This window comes from Eutrigla gurnardus (genome assembly GCF_963514095.1).
Source record: "Eutrigla gurnardus genome assembly, chromosome: 15".
In the NCBI taxonomy this organism is placed as follows: Eukaryota; Metazoa; Chordata; class Actinopteri; order Perciformes; family Triglidae; genus Eutrigla; species Eutrigla gurnardus.
In genome coordinates this window covers 1379050-1406216 of record NC_139938.1, presented here as the reverse complement: position 1 = coordinate 1406216, position 27167 = coordinate 1379050, and the positions used below count along the sequence as shown (strand labels likewise).

Below are 27167 nucleotides of genomic sequence, written 5' to 3'. Positions count from 1 at the left end.
GCTAGAGATGAACTAGCTCAAACAATGTGTTGTCTGCCCACGCTGGAATACAAACGTGTTAACGGCCATATTGGAAAGCAGAGTGCAAAGATGGCAAAGGCGTAACATTCAGGCACAAAACATTAGCCATGCTAAATCTACCGCGTGTCAATATATGAGGCCACCATTGCATGCATGGAAAATATATTTCTGTTCTTTCAGTCTGTGTCCACATGAGAGTTGGTGGATGTAAACCGAAGAGTCGGCTAATTTGTTTACAAGGGTTGCACTTTTTCTCGGCTTCTGCTTTGACAATCAAAAGAGAATTTGCCGCATGGTCCCCGAGGTCACCAAGCTCCCACACCGATGTCAAGGAAACGGTACTTCCTCGTTGCCGTGGGTCAGTCAGGGCAGAGGCCCATACAATAGGCCCTATTGAACTGTTTGTGCCATATAAAATACAGCAGGACACATAAGTTGTTCATTTTTCCCGACCGCTGGTGTCTTATGTCATGCACATCCATGCGAACACACACACACACTGAAGCAATTATAGCCTTGTGGTTAAATAATGGAGTGTAGGCATTCCTGGTGATTTCTGTGAAGAGGAGGAAAAAGACGATACTTTTTGTCCACTTCTGCTACAAGGTCCATATGTTTCATCTTTCAGAGCAGACATCCATGTGCTCCCCATCCACACCCAGACTGTCAACAAACCTTCACCACAAATATCTGAGCAGACTAGGGTCGCTGTCGAATGAATCCAGGAGGAATAATCCTGACATCTACAGTTACTTGAACGACTTTGTGCTGAAAGAGCAGAGTCCCTTTAAGAAGTAGCTGCAACCTAGTTGCTAACCTTCCTCGCAGCTATGTCTCTATGCCAAGTGACCTTTATTGACCTTTATTTAACCTTGGAATCGTTTATTGAGCATGCTTTTCAGTCATGCCCTCATTTTGCATGCTTAGTTTCCCTCATGTTCACACCTGGGAGCTGCCCAGTACAAACACAGCCTACTCCTCTGATCCAATGAGCAGCTTCACTGGAACGATTTGAGATTTTCAGATTGTGAACTGGGCAACAGGAGGGTTTGTACGATCTAATTTGCGTCTTCGTTTATGTACTTAAAACAAGGTGCAAGTCATTCTCATTTACAATCATTCTTGCACGGCATTCTTTCAAACTGGGGGAAAAAAAGTGGAGAATGGAAAAAATGAATATCATTGAACGGCTGCTGCTGAATTTCCAGTCAGAAGTCAAATGGCAAGTTTAAAACAAACAGGGTCGCTGATGGGAACTGCAGTGACCGAGCTCCATCCTTCCGATCACGAACAAAACGAACAAAGGTTCGGGTGACATAAGTCAAGTTCACGATCTTGTGAACTGCACATAAAGAATCACTCATATCATAAACAAACCTCAGACAAATAGAAACTCTGCTTGAAAATCATGAGAAAATGGTTTAAAGGTTTAACTGCTGAGAGGCAGAAAGAGAGATGGGGGGAACACTGGGAAAGCATAATTCCTCCCAGATTATTCTTTTTCCAGATGATAGGCTCAGCTTTTCCATACACACACACACACACACACACACACACACACACACACACACACACACACACACACACACACACACATACACACACACACACACACACACACACACACACACATCTTACACTTCTTTGTTGTGTCTTTCATGATACAGTTATTTTTCTCTGGAGATGGGGTCGTCGTGTGTGTGTGTGTGTGTGTGTGTGTTAGTGGTAAATGCATTAACAGTGGGGAGGAAGGATGACGACTCCACAAGAAAGGGACACAATGGCTCAGAGCAGCAGAGACAGACAGACGACGGATGTGTCCGACCCTTCAGACGGCCGACAACATGTCTGATTCTCTCTGCACCATTTCGTTCTCTCAGGTCTGCACCCGACAACCACATGCCTCACGTAACCCGAATGCAATTTTCACCACGTCCCCCCCCAGCTACGATGACAGAAGTGAGAAAGAGTAAACTGCCTTGCATCAGCAAAAGAAGGTAAATCATCCCCTAACCACACTGCTCAAATCTTGAGGAGGCCAGCTCTGTGCGGGGAAGTCGAATAACAGCCTGTTTGTCTTTGCTCTCTTTTATTTCTGCTGTCTTCATTTCACACGGCTGCCAAATCGGATGTTGTTACAATTAATCTCGTCGTAATTCTCCCAGGAAGGGAGGTAAATAGGTAATAAAGTTGCTTCTTGTAAAAACTGCTGTCAAGCTTGAGCCAGAGCAGCAAAGTCCCTCAAATCCCTCAAGTGTCAGCGGCCCACAGCTGAAGACTGAGTTGCACTGGAAAGATCCCAACTTCTGACTGAGTTGCATGAAAGCAAAGCCGAGAGGGAGCGTGATGAGAAGTCAGCTATCTTTCTTTGACTAACTAAAGATTAAAAAAAAAAAAAAACCCTCCTTGTTCCCTTTAAACCTTTTCAACATTTCACAGCAATGAGCAGGAGATAAAGCTTGTACTTGACCAGAGGTGAGTTGGCCTTAAAGGGGAAACGGTGCTGTTACACACCCGCTGGTCAAACACTCAGTACACTCCAGCTAGCTTAGCATAGAGATGGCAAAAAGCTAGCCTGGCTTTGCTCAAATCTAACAACATCTTATTAGAGAGCTAACAAAAGCCCATGAATTAACACTTGTACATGTGGCGGCAGGGGTCTCTGCTGGTTGCTTAGCGATGGTCCCAGCCAGGATATGTAGTTTGGCATGAAACCCTGTGAAACAATTGTTTTTTAACGCTTTAGGTTGGGCTGGATGTTATTTTTGGGTTGGATGTTATTTACTGAGCTTTAGATTCTCTTGACCTTCGGCTCGAACAGGGCTAGCTCTTCACCTTGGTTCCAGTTGTTATGCTAAGCTAAGCTAACCAGCTGTTGGTTCCAGCTATATATTTATCATACACACACACACACATCCAAGTCCTGACGAGGTGAAATGAAAGGCGTTATGTGTAACTACAGTCGGGAGCTGTGTGAATTGTCTTTGCCTGGTTTGGGTTATAAACAGTCTTTTACAATTCGCTCATCAGTCTGTCTCATAAATCCTAAGTGTCTTACATGACCTTTCACCTCTCAGTCTCACCTCCTCCTGCTCAGCGCTGCTACTCCACATTCTGAATTTCCTCAGGGACACGCTAACGTTTCCCCCATCCTCCCCCTCCATCTCCCCTTTTCTGTTCTACTTTATTTTTCTCTTCTCTCCACTTAATGTCTGTTGGCATTGCCCTTGTTGCTTCTGGCTGCAGCAGCTTTTTCTCACAAGTCTGTCTTTCATAGCATTATTTGTCCTAACAATGTGACTTCTCTCTATTTTGGTTCCTTCTCGAGTGTTTGTTGGCCCTCGTGTCCGTCTGTCCGTCTCCCTCTCTGTCTGCATATGTGTCTCTCAACTGCTGCCTCCTCCGCTACTGCTTCTCCCTCGTTCACTTCCACCGTTCATCTGGTTTTCTGTGCCACACACACTTTCTCTCTCTCTCGGCCAGTGAAAGTTTTACTGGTGTTGTGTTTCAATACAGAAGGAAATATTTATTTAAATCATGCAGGAAATGTCTTAGCTAGAATCGTTCTTTTCTCATGCACACATCCACACACGCACAAATCTGTTTTTTATTTGAAAACGTAACACAAATTTAAATCCGTTGTTAGAATAAGACGTTTTGAGATGTAATTGAATTGTATCTAGCATGCAGACGCTGCAGGAGAAGCCAGGCTGCAGACGGGAATGGCACCATAGAAGAAGGGGTCCGTCAGCGTGAAGAGCAGCACCACAAAGAGCAGCACCCCCACCACATACAGGAAGAGCAGCGCCCAACGCTGAGGGTGCTGCAGGGCAGAGCTGATGTCAGGCAGCCCCCGGCTGTTACAGAACGAATGGCACAGAACTGGACCCACGACGTGACCTACAGAGAGGGATTACTGAGCCGCTGTAATGAGTACTGTCATGAGTATGGAAGTTCACGTGCTGTTCGTCTCTTACCGGTTCTCAAGAATATAAAGGCAGTGAAGGCACCGAACACAGTTGTGTACAAGAACTGCACCCCTGCAACAGAACAGCACCCAGTTATTTTCCTCCCATGGAATATTATGACAGCATAGCTGTTTATTTGCCCGCATTGTTGTTCGTGTTATTGGAGTTTTGGAAGCTGACTGACCTGACACCAAGAGGATGACACTCATGCCGTCCTTGTGGAGGCACTGTCGCTCTATGATATGGTGGGAATGGGCTAGAATGACACAGAAGTCGCTATGCGTCATGGTGAAAACTGGAAATAGGAGCCTGAAAATCCGATTGCCATACCAACGCCTAAGACGCAGTGAAGATGGCAGCTGTGGGTCCCGTGAAGGGCAGCACTATGGGCAGCATGGCCCCTCTGAACACCAGCTCCTCCATCACTGGTGCCACCACCTGGTTCCTGAGCCACTCTGCATCCCTCACACACAACAAAGGCTTACGATGACAAAGACCTCAAATGCATACAAGCACATGTTAAACATTGAAGTCACCTGCTGCAGACTGCAGTTCCCCAGCCAAGCCATGGGGGCTGTCCATCACAGAGTGAACCAGGGGGCCCAGATAAAATGTTTATTACATCCAGTGGAAGTATATTCAAAAGGATTAAGAAAAAGGTTGAGAGTCCACAGAGAACATTTCTTTCAACCTATGGTTTAAAGATGCACTTGGGAATTTTATGGAGGCTGTAAAGGCACCCTGTATCATAATGGGAATGGAAATTGAATCTCTGAAATGTCAAAACTGCTTTCGCGCAGCATAAATAAAATGTTCCAAGAGGAAAACGGGACCTACAGAGTAAATTAACCCTATAGGTTCTTGGGTTGACTCTACGTCGAACAGGTTAATAAAAATATGGTAGTAAAAGCATTTTTTAAGGTAGGTGAATGTTGTTTCATGGGACGTCTTAACCAAGCTCTGTGAAAACTATTATCAAATCAAGCGTGTAAAAGCCGATCAAGTTGTATAGTGAAATTATGTTAAGAAAATGTAAGAACAGAAACAGGGCGTGATGTGGGTGGAGACTCTCTGAGGTACCATGGTTAGATGTAGTGGCAGTATGGCTGCCAAAACCAGACCTGCCAAACGAACCCCCATCAACTCCAACACGGACGCATCGACCTGGAGGGGCAGAATGCTGCTTTACAAACCCTGAAGTGATTATCAAGTTCAGCCAGTGAGGACTCTGTTCTTCCAGGGCTCAGTCCTGAATCCCTGACACTCTGACGGCCCTCACCGTGTGTGTGGGAGTTGTGTACCTGGGTAAGCTGCTTCTCCAGATGTACAAACTGCCGATGTAGAGGCAGGCGAGCAGAAGGCAGCTCAGTACACACGGCCAACACCGTGCATGGGTGTGCTTCACCTGCATTCCAGGGCCAAGTTCTGGTTCCAGCACTACAGAAGTGAGGGTCTGCTGTCAGAGCTTCAGGAGGTCTTCTGGTGAGCAACAGCTCATACATCGGTTCTGTCTGTCGTTTAAGATTAGCAGGATCTCTATTTAGTAGTCAAGCGGATTAGCTCTAAAGGCGGGCTCACACCGGACCGAAAATCGGCGTCTTTGAGAGAGTCGGCGTCCGTGACATGAGTCTCCTTGGTGTGGTCGCTCGAATCGGCCACGTTGGCGTTCATTTCAGCCGATTCAAATGTGTAATCCGCCATTCGAGTCGGTCATTCTTTTACCATTCTGATTGGTGGAGGCTAGCAGCTTGACTAGCGAATCAGTGAAGCCCGGAAGTGACGATGGTAAACATACCAGATAACCAGTGGAATCGAAGAAGGTGGTCTAGAGAGGACCGGCTACTTCCGGTTTTCGTGTTTTTTGGCCCACAATACAGATTAGCGCCGCCTGTTGTTTTGGAGACATTACATCTCGCGCAAGCGCGGAACGTATGGCGTCGGCTGTAATTCCGTAGGTGTGAACCGCCCATGTCGTTGTTCGAGTCGGCCATATTAAGTAGCCGACGCCGAATTTACCGACGCGAGTCGGGCAGTTCTTCCGGTGTGTACACAGCTTTATACACTACTGGTAGGAGATGTACGCAGGTATGCATGTATGTACACACACACACACACACAAATGTTTGGTGTGTTAAATTCAATGTATTTTAATATTTCCATGATTTATCAAAATAACAGGAGCATCTCACGTTATACTGCAATCCAGTGCAAAAGGACCAAATGCTGCAGCCTCAAACTGACATTAAACTGAGGCTGTATTTGTGGCCGAGGAGTTGGTTACAATTATTACTATATGATAAATATAGTATATAAAACACAAGATTGAATCAGATAGATTGGAACCTTTGGGCCCTAGTTTCGTGGCGCAGCGCAGGGCGGCGCAGGGTGGCGGAGCCGGCGCAATGCAAGTTTCGACCCGCGCAGCCTTGCGCACCGTTAAGGTGCGTGTCCACAGGGGTGATTTTAAACGCGAGTGGAGGCGCCGCTTCCCAGTATTGCACGCTTGGTGGGCTGCCATTAGAGGATGATTGACAGGCGCTCTCCTTTAAACAACAATTTTTTGGGCGAGGCCGGTGCCTCTGATTAGCATAAAGTAGATTCGACTTCAACTTTAGGCAAATGAGGAGCGGCCAACTTGCGTGCCGTCTCTCGACATTCGCCGCGACGCTACCAGAATGCAATGCACGGCTTTTCACATAGACATTGGGCGCGTTTCGAATCGCATGCATTTGCGCCGATGCATGCACGAGACTTGAGAGGATCCGCCGGAACTCGTCATAAACACGCCAAGTTCTCACCACGTCAAGTCGGACACAGGTGCACTTCACGGACCTTTTTTTTTTTTTTTTAAATTTAAACTTTATTAATAATTGTATACATAACAAAAACTATCGCGCCAGGGGAAACTTCACGGACTTTGCACAAAGAATATGGCCTGCCCAGTGGCGCTGGCTTTCTTCGTCGCTGACGAACTCGAGCCGAGGCATTTGAAGTCCCGTTGTTGACGGAGGCTGAGGAATTTTCTCACGTGGGAAATACCACGTGATAATTCTAACCAACTAGGGCAACGTTGAGGGGAGTGTCTTATGTCCGCACTTATTTCAGACCATCTGCAGAGAAAAGCATGCGAAGGGAGGTACCCTGGAGATACCGCAAGTTTTTAAAGTCATGTGACTTTAAAAAGTTATCACCAGCATTTGTGACGTCTTTTCCCCAGATTGCCTTGTTTTGCGAGGCAAATGCATGCGCATGCTTGATTCGAAACAAGCCTAAAGTCATGTGACATGTCGCAAAGGGAAGTTATCACCAGCATTTGTGACGTTTTTTTCCCAGAATGCCTTGTTTTGCGAGGCAAATGCATGCGCATGCTTGATTCGAAACAAGCCTAATGAATTGGACGCGGGGAAACACCGCTGCCTGTGGACACGCACCTTAACGCATTAAAGGAGAGGAGAGGAGCTCATTTGATTGGTGAAGATCTGAATCGGCTGTATTAATCCCAGTCCACGCCTCGTCTCCTCCTCGTCTCCCACTCACGCCTTCTTCTCCTCCCTCTTTCCCACTTGCGCCGGTGGGCGAGACGGAAGGTGTGCCTGCACGAGCCTGCGCGGTGCACGAAACTTGCAAAGTCCAGGCGGACACACCCCGTCGGCGTGGCGCAGGTGCGCTGAAAGCTGACTGCGCCTGGTCTACGAAACTAGGGCCCTCAGTCACCAAAACCTGATCCAACTATTTGAGTCGGTATCCGAATCCATCTAAACTGCACCAAATGTGTGCTGCATGATGGCTGTATCAGACTGTATTATATTTCACAGCTTCATGTTGGCTCCAAAGCTAAAACAAAAGAACACAACATGATGCAACATGATGAATCGATATTTATGTCTCTCCAACATATTTAGTAATATCAGCTGTCAAATCTTCACCTCATAAATAGAAACAGCAACATCAGGTATACAGTGTGTGACAGGTATACAGCAGTGAAGCGGAGCACTTCAAACAGCATCCATCCGACACACAGAAGTGAGCAAACATAACAACCACACATCTTATATGTGATTTAAGGCATTCTGGGTCTGTGTGCACACAAGGTTTCATAACTCCTTAATATGAAGAACACTCTCAACATCTAACATCTAAAACAAGAAGAAAACTATCAAGGGTGGAAATGACTTTAGGGTTTATAAAATGTGATGCTGGGGATCATCCTTCAGTTAAAAACATGTACCCTGTACTCTCAATATTGTGACTTTGAGTCCAGCTCACGACTTGTTATATTTTAGTCTTAATATCCAATATAGATTTTTGGCCGGTTGTAAACATGTTCTTTATAAAAAAAAAATTAAAAAAGAACATGGAAAGATTGAATACTGAACAAACTCACAGATGATACACACAAACACACAAAAAACATGTGCAATAGATGTACAACAATCTGGCACATCATTTAAATAAATAAAAATATGTGAAATTAATCCAAAATAATACTTAAGACAGACTGAAACTTTGACATGAACAGTTATTGGTTTTCAAGAAAACCCTTTCAAAGAAGACAATTTTCAGCCTCTACTTCGTCTATCTTCATAATGGCTTTTAACAGTTCTCCAGTCAAAGAAAGGCACGAGAAACATAGAAATATGGAGCCACAAAAGTCTGGAAAGATCATCCTTCCCGACTTCTGGGTTGTAGTAATAAAAGCTGTTGCATGTATGTAAGTGTGTGTGTGTGTGTGTGTGTGTGAGAGAGAGAGACCTCTCTTCTCACTGTAGGACACATTTGTCTTTGTTGCTATACTTTTGCCTCCTCATCTCCAGACCACGCTCAAGACGCTCGTCCTCCTCCATTGCCCTGCAAACACAAACACATATTACACTGTAGTCATTGGGATATTCACTCTTGGCCATCACCCAGATCTGTATCAATATATTGTCAGCAATGAGGAACACACAAATAAGTATCATTGAACTAAGTACATTTCATGTTTTGCCGGGTTCTTTTTTCTTTTTGAGATTTGCCATCTCATGTGACTTATTGCCTTTTCCACACAGCTATGCCGCCACACACACTCACCCTCGCTCCTTGGCATCGATGTCTCGGATGATCTCGTCCCGCTGGTTGACCAGAGACACCAGCTCTTGGAGGAGCAGCTGCTCCCTCTGCTGCTGAGTGGACGACTTCTGCCAATCTGCAGGACAAAAGGCAGGACTTTGTAGAATCTTGTACATTTCAGCCTTTTCTATTTCTTCTTGTAGTAACTGAAGTTTTGCATCGTCCGTAGACTTCACTGAACAATAAAAGTGCTGTTGAGCAAGGGACTTAACATCCAGCTGTTTTTGTGTAGCAAACAGCAGATGGCATAGCTAATTGGTTACTGGTGGTAGAATGTAACTGAATGCATTTCTTAAAAAAAAAAAAAAAAATCTATTTTATTGGTTATATTGATCAGTTTTCCAGTCATCTGTTAAACACTTAATAGCACTAACATGTAAGGAATTGGCTATACAAATATCCATTGACTAGCACTTAACTTAGCTCTACTCTTACTTCAACGATACTCTACTTCAGAGGGAAATATCAGAAATTACAAATAATATAAATATCTTTGATGGTTATAATATAGATATGTTTTAATATAAAACATAATCACCCTTAATCTGATGTATTTTATAGATTGAACCTGCAACAAAAAACAGTTGCTACTTCTTCCCCCTCTATAGGTTACTAACCTTCTATAGCCATCATGACCCGAAGTTCCCTGTTCAGCAGCTCAAACCTCCTCTCCAGATCCTGCTCCTCTTGTCTGTAGACACATTCAGTAATCAGACAGATACAATGTGTATACTGCATGTGTACTGTATGTGTACTGTGCGTAGAGAAGTCTTACAGAAGCTCCAGGTTGTCCTGTCTGCGTATCAGAGCGTTCTTCTTGTTCACCAGAGTGAACCACTCCTGGATCAGTCTTTCTTCTTCATCACGGTCACTTCCTGTGTGAACAGAAAAACAAAGGGCAGCTTGTATACTACTGTATGAGGATCCTCTTTACTACTTGTTCATTCTATATACTTTGTGTTTGTGTGACTCACCTGTTTCCATGAGGCTTCGCAGACGTCTCTCCACCACCGCGGCTCTGCTGTCAATGTGCTTCTGCTCTGACTCCAACGCTGCCAGCTCACTCAGCACATACTGACTGGTGTCCTGCAGACACTAACCACAAGCCCCATCACACACACACACACGCACACAAACACACAATCACACATGAACATACACGACACAGTGAAAGAGGGAGTCGGGAAAACAAGTAGAAGAAGGGAGTGAAAAGATTAGGGAGCGGCAAAGGTTGGAATTGAATGAAATAAGTTTTGCACAAAATAAAATGCAAATGTGATTTTTTCTTTCTTTCTTACAGTCATCATTCATGTTAACAATGTTCTTTTGATTTGATCTGAGAGGGAGAGTCACAGATAAAGAAAAGAGAAAAGGATTTGTGAGGAACACGTAACTGACCATTGTTTCCTCTTCTTGTTTGGGAGGCTGGCTCTCCGCTGTACTCTGCAGCTCTGCACATGGGGAACACACACAAAGCACAAATCAAAGAGGAAGAAAATAAATGAATGATTCAAATGCTAAGAGGATTGTCTCTGAAAGGCTCAGGCTTCATGGACCCACCTGTAATATTATTGATTCCTGTCTTTTTGTCTTCATCCTGGACAAGAATAACATGAAATTATGACCATCACAAGGCTGATACATGCAGGAAATAGAATTATTACTTTTTTTTTTTTACAGTTTAAACCTGTTGCCATTAATAATACAGTAAAATACATAAAGTATTACCTGAGCCAGTCCAGATTTGACTGCTTTGTTAGTGGACCTCGGAGGTGGGACTGGAGTTATTGACTCATCCACTGAAAGGAGATGAGAACAACTATCAGAGGTTGGATTCTTGAACCTTATTATTCTACACATTTCCCCAAGTAACCTTTAATTGTTGAAGACAAAACAACCATAATTATCTATTTATTATTGAACATAATTGGGCACCATATATTAAGAGTTTAACACTAAAAAGCTCAGCTAAGTTGGTTCAACAGGACTTTGACATGTGGGTGTGGTGGGACCCAATATGGTGGATGGTGGCCGGACAACACAAGCAAACAATCCCACAACTGTCATTGCATTTTGATTGAATTATTTTGCCCAGTCCTGTTTGGTGCACTGAATACCAGCAGCTTCAAAGCAGTGACAGACAGAAATGTCTCTCTCATCTGAAAAAGCCTCATTGTTCTAATTCAATTCAATTCAATTTTATTTAAAGTGTCAAATCACAACAGAAGTCATCTCAGGACACTTAACACATTGAACAGGATTAGACCTCACTCATGATTTCCAGATTCAATACAATTTCAAAGTCTGGTGCAGCCCAGGCCCTTAGGTTCCAACTGCATTTGGTGTTGGTAGTAGTGTAGTAGTAGTAGCATTAACAGTAGTGGTGGTATTAACAGAAGCAATAGAATCAACAGTAGTAGTCCATGGCAGCAGGCACAGCCACGCCGAGATGGATCCATCCAGTGGTGTAGTGGAGGGTATACGCAGGTATACGGGGTATACCCACTTCTTTTTCTGGTGGTTTACAGTATACCCACCTATCAGCCAGAAAGCCATTGGAATATATGGGAGAGTATACCCACTTCCTCCTCTGTAACCTACCCATCTACCTAGCAGTACACCCACCTCATCAACTACCACCACACCACTGGATCCATCCCAACCATGTCGCCATAGACCAAAAAGCAGGATAGTTGAGCAGTCACACAGCAGCAGGTGGAGCTACAATGTGGTGTTTCCAGCGTCCAACTTTGGCATAAAATTTGTTCACGCCAAATCTCTTATTAAGAAGCTGATTGAGAAATATGTTTTCAGGAGTGTTGAGCTTTGTGACACTCATACTGACCGGCAAAATCTAGATGTGCATCATTTAATATATGCCCCTCAAATTCAGCATATTTGGTATCTTCTGGAAACCTACTTGAATCTTAATTGAGCTGCTATGAACTTGATTTAAGGACTTGTTTATCGCTCCTTTCCGCTCCTTTAGTCAAACTGTGCTCTTCACATTCCTATGTTCCCTGGGGACACACAACAAAGTTTCCTTTTTTCATTATTTTTCATTATTTGTTTTTATCCAACTGTCCAAAGGAATCCAGCATGACTCGATCACTAAAAACCATGAATCTTGAGTTTGACTGCACAATCTGTGGTGATGAACCCACTAAAAGATCCATGACAGTGAAGCACCTAAAACCAGCCTTCAACACAATGGGATGAATCAGGATAAAACATAATGGGTACATGAATAAGGGAGTTGACATGTAAGGTGGAATAGAGGCTACCTTTAACCAGTCGTTTGGTCCTCGGTGGCGGGACAACCAATGTGCTGCTTCCTCCTTCCTCAAGGCTCACTTCTTCGTTCAGCCTGGCCATGCAGAAGGCAGCAGCGTCGACGTTAGTGGGGCCGGGACCGGAGAGGGCGAGGCCGTAGCTGGACTGGCTGCTGTTGTGCTCTATCTGCAGCACACTGAGCTCCTGGTTGGTGAAATGTGAGCGGATCTGGCTAAGGTAGGTCATGACTATGAGCCTGTCGGGGACGGACAGGAGAACCATGTCAGACGGCTCCAACAGGCGAGAGATGCCAAGCGCCTCGAAACCATCAAAGGCCTGAAACCAAAAGAAATGTCAAACATTTCTGATGGAAGTAAAGACATGAATATAAAAGTGTTCCAACACGAGCCACATCTCCACCTTCTTATTGTTGAGCTTGATGTCATGAGAGTCCAACTGGTCAAAATCTCTAATGGGACAAAACCAGGAAAGAAAATAATGAGAACATACAGGTTTACAACATTCAAATGAATGTAGTGCTGAAACAAAAGATGACTCATTATCGATTCATCTATACCCCCCCCCCCCCCCCCCCAAACCCAGACATTTAATTTAAAATGATTTAAAATAGAAAAATGAAGCAAATCATCAGTTACCAATACATTTGACACTTGATTAATCAACGTTATGTTTCAGCTCTAAATGAATGTAACGAGCTGCATTCTTATCATGACCATCTTACAGCAACAGTGAATGAACAAACCGAATGCAAAACAAAGAATCAAATAAAAAAAGAGGCTTAAAGGTGAGAAGCAGGTTACGTTGCCTGTATGTCGTACATTTTGACAGGATGGAAGTGATGGAGGATGGCACAGAAGGCCAGACCATTTCTCCAGGAAGTGCTGAAGTTGGTGACCTTTACCCCCCGGTACCCACTAGTGATGCCCTGACACCACTGGAGCAGCGACTGGCTGGAGTTCACCAGACCCTGCAGGAGGAGGAGAGAAGATCAGTTTGGTTGGAAACATGTCAGAGTTGATGTGCACATCAGTATTGTTCATATTCACCTCAGCTGCATCGTCCTTCCCGTCAGCCTCCTCTCTGACCATTGGAGCAGGTTGAGGGAACTTAAGGTCAGAGCTTTCTTCTTTTTGTAACGTAGAAAGTCGAGATGTGGTCATCTCACAGTGAGGGGGAGGGCTGATGTGTGTGACAGCGTATTTATCGAGGGTGTGTGTGCTGGAGGTGTCTGCGAGCTGTGATGGCAGTTTCTTCTCTCCATCAGGGAGGTTGGCCCGTTCACCGTTTAGCCTGAGAGGAGACGAGACATGAACCAAAAAAAAAGATGGGTGATGAACGTGAAGACAGACAGAACAAAAGAGATCATCCAAGCAGCGACTTGTAGATGTGAGCAAGATGCATGGAAGCTTGCCGATATGACAGATGACAGCACACACTTGATATTTAGAGGGCGTGACAGGGAACACACAGCATTCAAGAGAATGGAAACCTACACTAAAAATGTTGCATAGTTTCAGCACAGATCGATGCGGTTTGGTCAAGTGTTCGTCACCTCAGAACAAAGCAGATTCAGCAAACGTGTATTTTTTCCATGCTTTGGATATTCAGTTGAAAAACATACACTACACAGCAGCAGTTTATGAAACTACATGTGGACTCAAATGGCAACACACACATTGCTTTTTGTGAATCCAAATGAGAAAAAAATTACGCTATACAATGTTTCTAGTGTTTCTAGCAGCACGGCGTTACGGATGCCAGTCTGATACGTCTGGCAGACACTCGGTCAGTCGAGTCTCAAGCCTCCATCTCTGCATATCACACACCCAAACAAACACAAAGCGTCAGTTCCATGTCGCTACATGTCAGCCCATGCTGACTTACACATCCTCCTGTCCTTGATTTTGCCTCAGCTCATTGACCTGTGGCTCTTCTTCCTCAGTGAGGGATATTTCCTGCAGGGTATCACAGCAGGGTAACAAGGACTGACTGTGCTCAACAAGCTCCAGGCTGTCACAGTCAATATCGCAGGGGTCGGGGATGAGGAGCTTCATGCTGCGAGGGCCAGAGACGGGGGATGTGTCGCCCGTCATCAGATTGATTTTAGCCAATAACAACCTCTCTTCCTCTTGGAGCTGTTGCTCTTTGGTTAAATGGCCCAGATCAGCAGTGGGTGTTTCTGTGCGAGAGCCGGTCATCAGTGGACTGTCACTCTTTGTAGTGGATGTGTCCTCATCTAAACTGGGGAGGCTCATGTCTCTATCATCTCTCATTTCAAAAGTCCTGTGTGACTCTGGAGCTATTTCGGCCATTTTGGTTCCATCGTTCCCCTCGTTGATGTCTGTTCCTGTGTGGATCTTGGTGTGTGAGTGTAAGCTGGCAGTGTTTGCAGTCAGAGGAAGTGGCCAAGGGACCACAGATGACTGAACAAGTTCTCCCTCCTCATTGGCTGTTACCTCTAGGCTGTGACCAGTTTCTGCATCATCCGTCTGTCCTTTCATTGGCTGTTTTTGTTCTCTACTATATCGGGGAGCAGATCGGATTTTTTCCTCTTGCTTATGCCCCCAAAGAGGTTTAGAATGAGGACGGTCTGCCAGACTGGATAGAGATTGTTCAGGTGTATTTGGCTGACTGGCAGCACAGCTGTGCTCAAAGGTTTGTCCACTGGAAAGGAGCGAGGAAGGCGTCTTGGTTACAGCGAGGGACGGGTGGCCTGATCTGAAGACAGAAAAGGAGATTTCAGAGCTGAAGCTAAAGGCCGAAGTGCTTTTGAAAAGACTGACCAGCAGTAGACCTCATGCTCCATTCCTCTCTGGCAACATGCGATCATTCACGCAGCCAGAGATCAATCTCCGAGGAAATCCAAGCATAAAATGTGTTGAGAAAGGAAACAGTGTTTAACAGTTTAAACCAAAAGAGTAAATTGAGGGTAGAGCATGGTCTTTGTTAAAGGATCCTCCAGCTCATCTCACTGTCTCAAGCTTTCCAAAGTTATCCCCATTGTTAGGAAAAGATTTTCCCTAGACTTCCAAAACACCAATTTACAGCACGCTCCAACCTCTACTGTACAACATCCAATGACCAAACCAATCAATGTATCCATGCTACTTGACATGCAATATTTGTTGACGACAGCCGGGTGGACAGCAACAATCATGAACAAGAAGAATTAGCAGATGCAGGTACATCCGTGACACAGCTTTCCCCTTTTCATGTTTTGGAAAAAATCCAGACAACCGCTTCCCAACTAGCCTCATAACCCTTTGGGGTTAAGGTACCATATCTGCGTTGATGAGTGGGCTTACTGTTGTTTTAAGATCACTGCCAACATCGTGCTTTCAGTATCTTTACCCTCCATCTCTGCCCCCAAAGTCATAACCAAGGCAAGATGTGAAGAGGAAGACAACATGGTCATTATGTTGTTTGGGGGGGGGGCACATAAAGTACATGACTCACACACCAACACACAACAAGAAAGAGCAGCGGGTAAAGGCCAAACCCTCATTAAATTGAAGGATTGTAATGCTTAGTAATTATTATTTCCCTGCATATAGAGTGAGTCAAAGCCTTGGTTATTGGAGGAAGCATACACCACAAACTCACACGCACAGCAGAAATCTCTCATATAGCCAAACTCCTTCCCATTAACTCACCTCTCCCTCCCTGTGGCTATTTCTCCCTCTCACCCACCCTTACTCACCCTGCATATCCTTCCATGTACAGCTCAGCCAGCCAGACGGAGCCAAGATCTTCCTGTCCTCTCTCATACTCAACCTCCTCGTCATCCTCCTCTCCAAACCACACTGGGATGGCAGCAGGCTTCAGGTTGGGTTTGTCTTTCTTAAACGATGTCAGACCAGGATTATCAAGGGCTTTATTGACAGCAGAGTTTTCAGGTTTGACGGATCTGGAGTCCAGTTTGCTTTTTGGTGTGTTTACAGAATCAGCAGGTGTGGTCGGTACCAGTTGGACATTTTTTGTTTTCACTAATTTGGGACCAGACTTGTTATCTGACTGCTCTTCACCGTGTAACCTCTCATCATATGCAATATCATCCAACTCTACTTCCCTCAGAGGAGGCCAGTCATTTGATTGGCTGGTTGTGACATCCTGCAGTGATGTAGAGCCGGAAATGATCTGTTTCTGTTGTGGTTTCTCTTCTTTGCCATCCTCTCCCCTTTGCCTCACACCATCTTTTCTCCTTCTCTTCTTCTCTCTCATCCTCTCATTTTTCTCCTCGATATGCTGCTTCCTTCCTTTCTCTGTCTTTTCCCTTTGTATTTTCTCCTGCTCTTCCCCCTCTTTTTCCAGCCTCTTTCTCTCCTCCTCTTCCCCCTCCATCTCTTGTCTTGCCAACCTCTCTCTCTCCCCCTTTTCTTTTTCCATCATCTCTGTCTTTTCTCGCTCTCTTTCCTTCCTCTTTGTGGTTTCTACCCTTTCTTTCTCCCTTCTTTCCCTCTCCTGCTCTCTCTCATTCTCCTGTTCACAAGCTGCCAGTCGCAGACTTGCCACTAAACTTAGCCCATGTGAAAGATTCTGAGTCAATGCAGTCTGTTCACTAATCGTCTGCTTTTCCGTTGTGTCAGAGAAAGCTGTGGGTGGGGAAACGTCCACACCAATGGGAATCGGTGGCTTAACATCTGACTCAGAGGATTGCAGAATCTCTGCATCTCGTCCGTGTAAAGATGGCTGATCTTCATTACTTAGAAGGAGGCATGGTCGGTCTGCAGAGCGCTGTGGAGGACTTGCATCAGTGGGTCCAGCTGTCTGCAGGATGGTGGCCACTGTCTCATAGCTAAAGGGACAGAGACGACGGACAGGAAATCTCTGAGACAGTTCTCACCCTAGAATGACCTCAGCAGGCTCTGAACAGTGCGACGGAAAGCCAGACAACATGCTTGATGATGTAGTTCCCTTTTATCAGACTTTGTTTTGGTGCATTTCCAAAGTATTCAGAGGAAACATTCAGTGTTGGTGATATCAAGAACCACTCAGAACATTAAATCCCTCTGGCATGATTAAGAACATGTGATAACACCAAATCCTCTGTGACACACTGAGATGAACAGCACTGTGTGTATGACCTCACGGAGTGGAATATAACCAAACCTTCAAAATAATGGCAGATTAACCACTATGGCCAACAGGGTGCCTATCTGGTAAACAATGGTTTTAATAACAATTATTATTACTGCAGTTTTCAAATAATTAAGCACCAAACTCTTTCTGATTTTCCACATCATTAAGCACTCATATAGACTGTGTAATGGCAAACATAGCAAGCAACCCATGCTACAATAACTGCTCTGGACATAAAAAAAAGAGATAAAACTCATCAAAAGGTAATACCATTTCTTTTTAAAACAAATGTATTAAAACTGCTACATTCCCTGACCATTATTGAATAAGGGGTTAAACTTCAAAAATAAAAAATAATAGTTTCATTATGATTATACTACTTCAGTCAGTCAATTTGAGGAGTTTCAGAATTATCCAAGTTATCAAATTATTAGTAGTTATCAGCAATATGTTCAGACTATATTTAAGCATAGTCTACATGAGGGATGCGTGATCCAATCCTCAGCATCGGAATCGGTCTGAGCGACGCCTCGAGATGTGTCACGTGAGCAGCATATGTGAACATGTTACCAGTTGCTAGAATGTGAGTCAATCAAAAATGCTGCTAAAAGTTCTATGTGTAAAAAAGTTTAAATAAAAAGAAGAAGCAGTCTGAGCATATCTGAGTTGTGGGCTATGTATTTCTTCCATTCACAATTTGGGTATGATGTTTTGTAGACTGTTAGGTTAGTGCATCCAGACAAATGTATTTTTAACAGCATAGTTGTTTTAAGAGAAAGACGGTATCGGAAGGTACTCAAGGTCGAGCTATCAAGGTCAAGTGGTCTCGTGCCATCCCTAGTCTACATAACCTTCCTTTTGGATAACGCCTCACACTGCAACAAATGTCATGGACCGGCAGGCAGCGACTCACCCTCTATACAACACCCCAACTACTGCTGACATGAAGCCAGCAGGCGGCTCCATCTGCTCCTCTGCAACACACACAACTGCCTCTGTGTGCGCACATTTCTGGGCACTACCACACACACACACACAGACACACAAAATGTACTATTGTGAAAAGCTCTCATCAGATCATGTGCATTTAAACAACCGGTCTAACGGCATATACGAAGAGACGAAGAGAGCCCATCAGATGAGGTTAATTGCAACTAAGCACTGATTAGTCAGCAGCAGCACCACAAAGGAGCGTTAGCCAGTACAAGGTGTGTTTGTTTGGTGTTTGTTGTGGTGGCTTGCAAGCAAAAGCAGACATGTCATGCCATGCTGTGAAGGAACTGTCACTGACTCACCCCCCTTTTACATCACCCTCCTCATGCTTCTCATCCTTTTCTTCAATGCTCTTGCTACTTTCCATCCCTCTTTCCATTCCTGTCTCCGCTGTGGTCTCCTCCACCGTCGCCCAAAGCTGCTTTTCTGCCTCGCACACTGGCTGCTTGTTGTCGGTGAAACTCTCCTGACCACCAGCCATGACCTCGGCTGGTTTCTCATCTTCTGCTACCCCCTGTTGTGGTTTTGCTGATGGCTGGAGTACTTGTTCCGGCAGTACTGGTTCTGGTTTTGAGGGAAGCAGCGGCTCCAGTACCAGAGCTGTGGGCTCAAAGGCTGGTTTTGGGGAAACCTCAGGTGGGGTTTCTGGTACTACGTTGGGTGTTTTTGGCTCTTTGGGTTCCTCTTTCATGGGTGGTGCGCTGGGTTCAGCAGGAAGTGGGACTATGTGATGTGTTTCCGTGTCTTTTGCTGTGATTGGTTGGTGCTCCTCCCTGACAGGGGTGTCCACCTCAGCTGCAACTTCTCCATGTGAGCTAGAAAAAAGGGAAAAAGCACATGAAAGATTTTAGTTTTACATTCACATCCCCACTACATCATTAAGACGCCAGCCAATCAGCAGAGCAGACAGACACAGAGATGGTTAGAAAGAAAGATAAAGCAGAAAGACATATCCCCTCATCCATTCTTACCCTCTGCACAAAGGTTTTGTACCCTCCTTGGCAGAGATTTTTTCAGATGTATCTTTCCCACTTCTCCATTCTAGCACTTTCCATAGAGGAACCTCTTCATCAGACAGCCTCTGTGGAGGTGGCACCAGGGTCAAGACCTCTAACGTGAAGAGTTTATCCTGAACAGTGGGGCCTGAACAGATGCCAAGTGGAGTACATGTGGCAGATATTTTCTTTTCTGGGGCAACAATGATTGACAGTGAACCTTCATTTAAGAGAGAGGGTTGACTGGAATAAGGGGAGAGAAGAAGGAAAATGTAAAAAAAAAAAGAGATCAAACGAGTTCAGCAGAAATAAAAGGGGGAGAGGAGGAAAGCCATAAAACAGCAACAGAAAAAACTAATAGCAGGGGCAGCAGTGCCACAAAATTTGATACCAAGTAATACCATGGCCAGGAAGACTGATATCTATACTTTTTATTATTATGGGGAGCTAAAAATGTGTAAACATTTCTGAGATGAATGCATTTGAATACATTGAGCATGGATGCTAGCCGAGTTGAAAATCGGGGGGTGGGGTTAAGAGATCACATTGGCTCTTGGTATCAGTGGTATCAAAACTTTGGGGAATGACCTTCAGACCCCAACCACGCAAAACATCTACATGTGTAGAGAATCACAAAATAATAATCACAGAGAACAGAGAAATAATAAACAAAGACAGATGTTTGAATCATTAAAAGTGACCTTCTTAAGCCCAACACTGATTAATTGATTTTATTTGCTGATTATGAATGCAGATGGCAGCTGTTTGCGGTAAAATAAAAAAATGGAAAAAGTAATCACCCACAGTGAAATCATTACTTTTTGATTTAATGTTGTGACTCACCGCTCATTGGTGGCAGAGCTTGATTTAGTAAGTGACTGAAGCGTTATCTTATTGTCTTGTGATTGCTTGGATGTAACGCTGGTTTTGTCCGGAGGAGGGAGGTGGGGAGCAGGAAGTGGTGTTTGTGTTGCATCCTTAAGAGCCGTGGGTGAGTGTATGAAACTGGGAGGAGGGAGGTGGCTGCGTGTATTTAACTGAGGAACTGGTAAAGAATAAGAAACCAGAGTTCTCATCTTCTGCTTGTCTTCATCTGACTTGTTGGCCTCCAGACTGCAGACCTGAGCTGCTCGATCCTCCTTCCTCCCCTTGTCTTCCTCCTCCCTTTTTCTTCTTTCCAACTCTTCCTTCTCTTGCAAAAGCTTCTTCTTTTGTTCCTCCTCTTTCTTCTTCCTCTCTTCTACCTCCTTCATTTTCTGTTCTGCTTTCTCCTCTATATGTCTCTTCTCCTCCTCTTCCCTCTTTTTCCGTTCCTCCTCCCTTTTCTTCTCTGCCTCCTGCCTTCTCTGCTCCTCTTGCAGTCGTCTCTCTTTTTCTTTCTGCTCCTTCAAGAGTTTCTTTTTCTGCCGCTCTTCCTCTTCAAGTCTTTCCTCCTCTGCTTTTTTCCTCCTCTCCACCCTTTCCTTCTCCTTTTTTAGGAGTCTCACATTCTCTTTCTCCTCCCTCTCCTTGTCCTCTTTAAGTACTCTTTCCTTTTCTTCCTCTTCCCTCTTTCTCTTCTCATCTGCTTCTTTGACTCTCTTCTCCTCCCTCCTCTTCTCTTCTGCCTCCTTTTCTTTTCTCCTCTTCTCCTCCCTCACTTTCATCTCTTCTTCTGCCTCCTTTTCTTTTCTCCTCTTCTCCTCCCTCACTTTCATCTCCTCTTCTGCCTCCCTTTTCCTTTTCCCTTCCTCCTTCCTCTGCTCCTCATCTTCTGCCTCCTTTTTCTTTCTCTCTTCCTCCTCTTTCCTCTTCCTCTCCCTCCTCTGCTCCTCGTCTTCTGCCTCCTTTTTCTTTCTCTCTTCCTCCCCCTCCCTCTCCTCTTCCTCTTCCTTTTTCTTTATCTCTTCCTCTTTCCTCCTCTCCTCCTCCCTCACCTTTCTCTCTTTCTCTGCCTCATTTTTCTTTCTCTCCTTCTCCTGTAGACATCTTTTATCGTCATCCTCTTTTATCGTCATCCTCTCTTTTTCCTCCTTCAATCGTTTCTCCTCCATCGTCTTCATCTCTTCCAGGAGCCTCTTTGTCTCTTCCTCCTTCTTGTTTTTTGCTCCTCAAACACTCTTTTCTCCTCCATCCTTTTCTCCTCCTCCTCTTTCATTTTCCTCAGGAATCTCTCTCTCTCAAGTCTCCTCTCCACCTCCCTCCTAAGTGTTTCATTTTCCTCCTCCACTTCCAGCAGTCTCCTCTGCTGCTCTCTTTCCTCCTCTCCTCCTCATCCCGCTTCCTCTTCTCTTCCTCGTCTCTCAGCTTCTCCTGTTTGTCTCTCCTCTCCTTCAGGAGTCTGTCCTCCTCACATTCTTCCTCTCCTTCTCCTTCTTGACCTCCTCCTCCTCCTGAAAGAGCCTCTTCTTCTCCTCCTCCAACAGTCTCTTCTTCTCTTCTTCATGTTTTCTGCTCTCTTCCTGCTTCTGGAGCATTACTTTCTGCTCTTCCTCTTTTCTCTTCTTTTCCTCCTCCTGTTTTTCTCCCTCTGCTTCTCCTGCTCTGCCTTCATCATCACCTCCTTCTTCGTCACTGCTCCCTTTAACTGCTCCGTCAGTGACGGCTTTTTTCCACTGGCCTTTTCATTGGCTTTTGGTTCAAGACTGCAGAGCAGATAAACAATATTCCTTAATCCAAAATCTGTCGGTGTGTGTGTTTATCATGAGCACATGATCACATTTTGCAACCTTATTTCTTAATGTTCTGGATTTTGATTTTATCTGTGTATATATACTCACCCTGGAGGATACCTTTTGATGGTATCCTGCTTAGAGTCATCCTCTTCCAGAAACAACCCCCTGATTCTTGCCTCTGGTTAAATGACTCAAAGATGATGTCGGTCAAAGTCCGGCTCTGGCTCAGGCTTTGCCAATGGTGGCTTTTCAGCTTTAAGGGGGTTTATTAGACTCATCTCATTGGTTGACTTTTCAACAAGCTTCCCCAGGAGCATTTGGCTGTTTAGGAGTGATAAATGCAGCCACAACATTGGTGGAGGGCTGCTGAGGGGTGGAGCTCTCACAGCAGGAGAAGGGCCATGGAGGGGGTGGGGCTATTATCAACTCTGAACGGGACTGGGGAGGACTGGGGACAGAAATATTGGAGGTCAGGTTCGAGTGATGAGTGGATTTTACAAGGCTGACCGTGCAGGAGATGATTAGGGGTGGTAACAGGCAGGCCACAGAGCGGTCTACAGACCTGATCATTATTTCATTGCTGTGTACTGGAAAGGTCAGTGCAGCAGGAGGCAGGGTACAAAACACACTGCAACTGTTAGCTGATGTTAGCATCAAAGAAACATAAACACCAAGCAACTTGAGGCCTTGAGCAATAGTTCGACAAACATCTTCATCAACTAACACGGATAAACCATGTTACTCAACCAAGCCAAGCAAGCTGGAGCAGGTTTGTCAGTCAGCTCTTAAGTGGGTTAGCTGGGGGTCATGTGGACCACAACAAGTTTGACAAGGTGCTGATACACCAAATACGATTGGATTGGAGGAATACCAATTCCCTAAATTTTTATCCCAAGGATGCACAATCTGAAGCGCCTTCAGATTTCAAGATTGGTGTCCTAACAGCCAAGCCAGCAATAGCATTGAGACTGAAAGATTATTTGCTTTCATGCTGAAAGTTAGATGAGAAAATGAATACCACTCTCATGTCTGTATGGTAAATATGAATGTCGTTTGTTTAATCACTACACAAATTTAAAGTGTAAAAATGACTTAATTTCCCTTAATGGTGTTATTTGCAAAAGTATTTTTTGTACGATTAAACAAACAAGATACAATAAGTTAATTAGTGAACTCTAGAGGTGTTGATAGGTGGACTTTGTCAGGCTAGTTGTTTTCTCTTTTTCCACTGTTTGTGTTCCTCCCAGGCATTGCTGGGGGAGCCACCAATCGTCAAAGAGCCCCTTCAACTCTGTGGTCTGCTGGCACATTCTCTCTTCACACAGAATTACAGAGCCAAACATATTTCTAAGTATCCAAACCAAGCAATCTAATTTTAAACACTCATGTGATATCATCTCATGTCCTCACCTGATCCTTGCTGGTTCAGCTTTGTTTTCCAGGATGGCCTCCTCTGAATCCTGGGCTGGTCTGATTGGGTTGGATACTCTGACGTTGGCCACTGCCCGGTTATTTTGAGGAGAACTCTTGTCTTGGAGGGGGAAGGTTGAGCCTATAAAGTGCAAATGCAAGGATATTTTTGATCAAATCTGTTTAAAAATAAGACATTTTCACATGTCAAAAAATGCAAAAGTGAAATGAAAATATTCTTAGCTGAAATAGACACTGACAGGAGATTAATTGATTAGTTGGCTGGTGTACCTGACTGACAGGAGTTGATGGAAGCGTGATGCGCAGAAGGAGAAACAGCGAGCTGAGGGCGAGGAGAAGAGAATAAAACTGGGGTGGAAAGAGAAGAGGAGCGAGGGGGTGAAGAGAGTGGAACGGGGGCAGTAAGGGCTGGAGCTTCGGGGTCACAGAGGGCATCAAGGTCAGGGCTACTCAGCAGGGGGACAGGGGCAATGTTGCTACCAGACGTCAACCACGTCCCCTGAACACCTGGGGAAAGCAGAGGAAGGACAGGGGGGATGAGATGGGGAGACTGGATAGAGCAGGTTTATAGGAATGCTTGAAAGGATGGTGGGTGAAGACAACTAAGAATAAGAGGAGTTAACATATTTTCGACATCAGTTACCTGACTCTAAGATAGAGGGGTGATATTTGGGGAGAGGAGTTGGCTCAAGAGGAGGTGCATCAGTGGAAAAAGGAGAGGGAGAGGAGGGGCGGACGACTGACTTGACAACCTGAGGTCTGAAAATGTGAGCACGGCCTAGTAGACAGGACAGATAATGAAAGACATTATAGATAAAACAAAAAAGGAAGGAAGGAGAAGAAAAGAAAAGGGAGATTTTTAAAGATTTGAAAACAATATTAGTAATGGGCTAGCATCTCTCTCTCCTAGACAGTCACAGCAGAGACAGACCAGAGACTGAAGTAAGATCATCTGCAGTTTGAACCTCTGGGGGGTGCCGTTGATGTGAAACAGGAACTGAGGGTAGAAAGAGGAGTGAAGAACAAAAGAGGAATGAAGAGAAACCAATGTGTAGTCAGCGAGAAGCAAAGAGTGAAAAGGGAACAGCATACCTAATTTTATATCGTGCATTTTACGAACTGTACAGAAATGATCTGTATCTGCCAGGAACAAACAAGTAAGTCTGAATCTAAATTCTGATATCATGACAAAAGATCTTTCTCACAACACACCATACTGTATATAAGTAGTTTATTTTTGACTTTATGGGCATGACACTAAATCGTGTGGAACTCAGGGTCAAACCACACCATCACATAAGAAATCAGTTAGTGGAAAGCATGCAACATGCCTGTCTGCCAGCCAGCCATGTTGTTACCTGAGCATGACTGGAATATTCTGGGCAGAGAGGGAGGCTGAGAGAGGGTCCGGGAGAGTGGAGGGTGAGCGGATGGAGCCTCAGAGGAGAGGGTGGGATTTGAGGGAGAGGAGGATTGAGGTGGGAGAGGCTGGGAGGTAGTAGATATGTTCTGACGGGTCAGTGTAGTGGATACAGTGAGAGAAGACTTTTGGGGGGCTGTGGACGGTAGCGTTATGATATTCTTGGGAGATGCCAATGCAGGTGAGGGAGGTTTGGGAGATAATGAGGTAATGCTGGTTTCAGAGTTATTAAGCTGCTTAAAGGGCAGTTTAGAAGGGGTATTTGAAGAAGAATTCAGTGAAACAGAGGGCACTAAGTAAGGCTCCATTGACACAGTTTCAGCACATTTGGGAGATGGAAGATGAAGGGAAGAAGAAATGTTTTGGGAAGAAGGCGTGATTATGGGTGCTTTGGAAGATTTAGGGGATGAAGGATTTGCAGGAGACACATCAGATGGAGGCAGGACAGAGGAGATACTCTGGACAGAGGGAGTAACCACTGTGAACTGTGAGCTTGGAGGATTAAGTAGTGGGTCAGAAGAAGTAAGAGCCTCAGGGAAAAGAGGGTTGGATGATTTTTTATGCTTATGCTTGGATCTGGGTGAGGGCTGAGGGGAGGGGCCGGGGGAATGTTGAATCTCTGACTGGACAGGGGTGCTGGTGAAGGGTTGTCGGCTGTGACGGGGCGAGGGGCGAGGAGCGTTTGGTAGAGGAGGGCGGGACAGGACGGCAGGACTGCCATCACGCCCACAGGCTGGATGAATAGATGGAAGGATGGTTGGATGGATGGATCAGTGAAAGTGGATTTGCGCAGAAAGAGAAATCATGAAAAAGACAAGAAGCAAAAGGTCATGAATTGAGAATGAAAATGAAATGAACCGGGCGTCAATGACAGGTGATGAGTTGACTCACATTTTAGCGGTAAATGTGTGAACATTAGTGATGAAAAGTACATTTAATTGAGTACTGAAAGTCAGTGCTCAATTAAATGAGCAATAATATAATGTATGTATTTTATTAGTGCCGTTTTGAGGTTTTCTACTACTTCATACTATACTCCACTACATAATATTGGGAAATATTGGGCTTTTTACTTCACTACACTCTGACAGTTACTGATTACTTGTAATATTTTCAGATTATTTTAATTCAATTCAATTCTATTTACAGTGTCATATCACAACAAAAGTTATCTCACACTTTTCACATAGAGCAGGACTAGAACACACTCATGATTTCATTTTACTTTCCAATAAAAAGTGAATAAATGTAGAAACCTGTTTGAACCTGAAGTAACACATTTCAAAATGTTAAAAGTCATTAGAGTAATTCCTCTAATAACCTCTATGTGCCCTGTTGCAGCTGAAGCTTTTCATGCCTCCAAACATACTTTCAATACATGGTTGGCATTAGTATATCACATGATTCTCAGTAATGTCCAGATGAGAAATATGTGGTATGCAGAACAAATGGCATGAGAGTGTGAAAAACTGCAATATGAACTGCCCTCCCAATAACAGACAAGGGGAGAGTTTCTTTTCACACTTCCTCTACACTGGTAAGAGAAAGAAACATATGAAAGAAAGAGCCAGGGGATGCTACCTGAGGCTGGAAAAGTGGGTCCAGTGGAGTCTCGCTTGTCAGGTGGAGGGGGAGCAGGGCGATTTGGGCGAGTTAGAGTGTGTGGAACGACTGCAGCGACCAGAAAAGAGTAGAGCAGAAGAAGTGATAGGACGAAAGAGAAGGTGGAAAAGGAATAAATGTCAGAAAAATTACCTCACAGTGGAGATCATAGAGAAGAAGTAGATTATGTGTAAGGCCCTGACCATGTTGAAATGGGGGCAGCCACTTCAGGAAATGCCCTGGCAAAGCTTGTTGGAGCAGGACTGCCTGCACAGCCAGGTGATCAAGTGTGATTACCAAAAACATGGAGGCTCTCTTTTTTTTTCACCCTTCCCTCTCACATATTCCCTAGCAAACAGCTAGCTGGCTCGCCCAACCACATCTACCAGCATGAAAACAGGAAGAAAAAGATAAAGGAGTAAAGGCCGCCTTTTGCTTGGTTTGAGTGGCTGCTTCAAACAAGCGTGACACTAACGAGCGGTGTGACTCCACGTTTGGCACTGCAAATGTGTGAATCATTGTGGTTATTTTTATGTGCATCTAAAAACTGCAAAAAAAGTGAGGAAAAGTGACATGTTTCTAGTGATGCATGTTGGGGTGA

The 27167-nt window shown here is 44.6% G+C and overlaps 2 protein-coding genes across 15 annotated transcripts in view; both read right to left on the bottom strand.

Annotated features, from left to right (window-relative positions):
* Window positions 1-3700: 3700 nt before the first annotated feature.
* Window positions 3701-4558, bottom strand: LOC311025288 (CAAX prenyl protease 2-like; the record flags this gene model as incomplete). The annotated part of the gene is made up of 5 exons (XM_084028139.1): window positions 3701-3921; window positions 3999-4061; window positions 4174-4265; window positions 4333-4469; window positions 4526-4558. 5 exons carry the CDS (start codon window positions 4556-4558, stop codon window positions 3701-3703), a joined length of 546 nt encoding a protein of 181 aa, XP_083884265.1.
* A 3291-nt stretch (window positions 4559-7849) lies between these two features.
* Window positions 7850-27167, bottom strand: part of ehbp1l1b (EH domain binding protein 1-like 1b) — a 33893-nt gene continuing 14575 nt past the window's right edge. Inside the window, exons 7-28 of one of the 14 annotated variants that reach the window (XM_084029086.1) lie at window positions 26546-26635; window positions 24903-25697; window positions 24476-24541; window positions 24188-24322; window positions 23815-24051; window positions 23524-23665; window positions 18767-19279; window positions 18385-18489; window positions 16093-17187; window positions 14277-15110; window positions 13439-13682; window positions 13211-13359; window positions 12792-12840; window positions 12383-12707; window positions 10827-10897; window positions 10659-10695; window positions 10497-10549; window positions 10073-10193; window positions 9874-9973; window positions 9716-9789; window positions 9060-9174; window positions 7850-8837 (exon numbers count right to left, since the gene is read on the bottom strand). In XM_084029086.1, coding sequence (XP_083885212.1) covers window positions 8750-8837; window positions 9060-9174; window positions 9716-9789; window positions 9874-9973; window positions 10073-10193; window positions 10497-10549; window positions 10659-10695; window positions 10827-10897; window positions 12383-12707; window positions 12792-12840; window positions 13211-13359; window positions 13439-13682; window positions 14277-15110; window positions 16093-17187; window positions 18385-18489; window positions 18767-19279; window positions 23524-23665; window positions 23815-24051; window positions 24188-24322; window positions 24476-24541; window positions 24903-25697; window positions 26546-26635 — 5438 coding nt within the window. In that variant the 3' untranslated portion in view covers window positions 7850-8749. Of the gene's footprint in view, window positions 8838-9059; window positions 9175-9715; window positions 9790-9873; window positions 9974-10072; window positions 10194-10496; window positions 10550-10658; window positions 10696-10826; window positions 10898-12382; window positions 12708-12791; window positions 12841-13210; window positions 13360-13438; window positions 13683-14276; window positions 15111-16092; window positions 17188-18384; window positions 18490-18766; window positions 19280-19435; window positions 19703-20302; window positions 22084-22218; window positions 22409-23523; window positions 23666-23814; window positions 24052-24187; window positions 24323-24475; window positions 24542-24902; window positions 25698-26545; window positions 26636-27167 lie in introns of those variants that run through there. The other 13 variants (XM_084029092.1, XM_084029093.1, XM_084029096.1 and 10 more) reach the window with 13 other exon arrangements.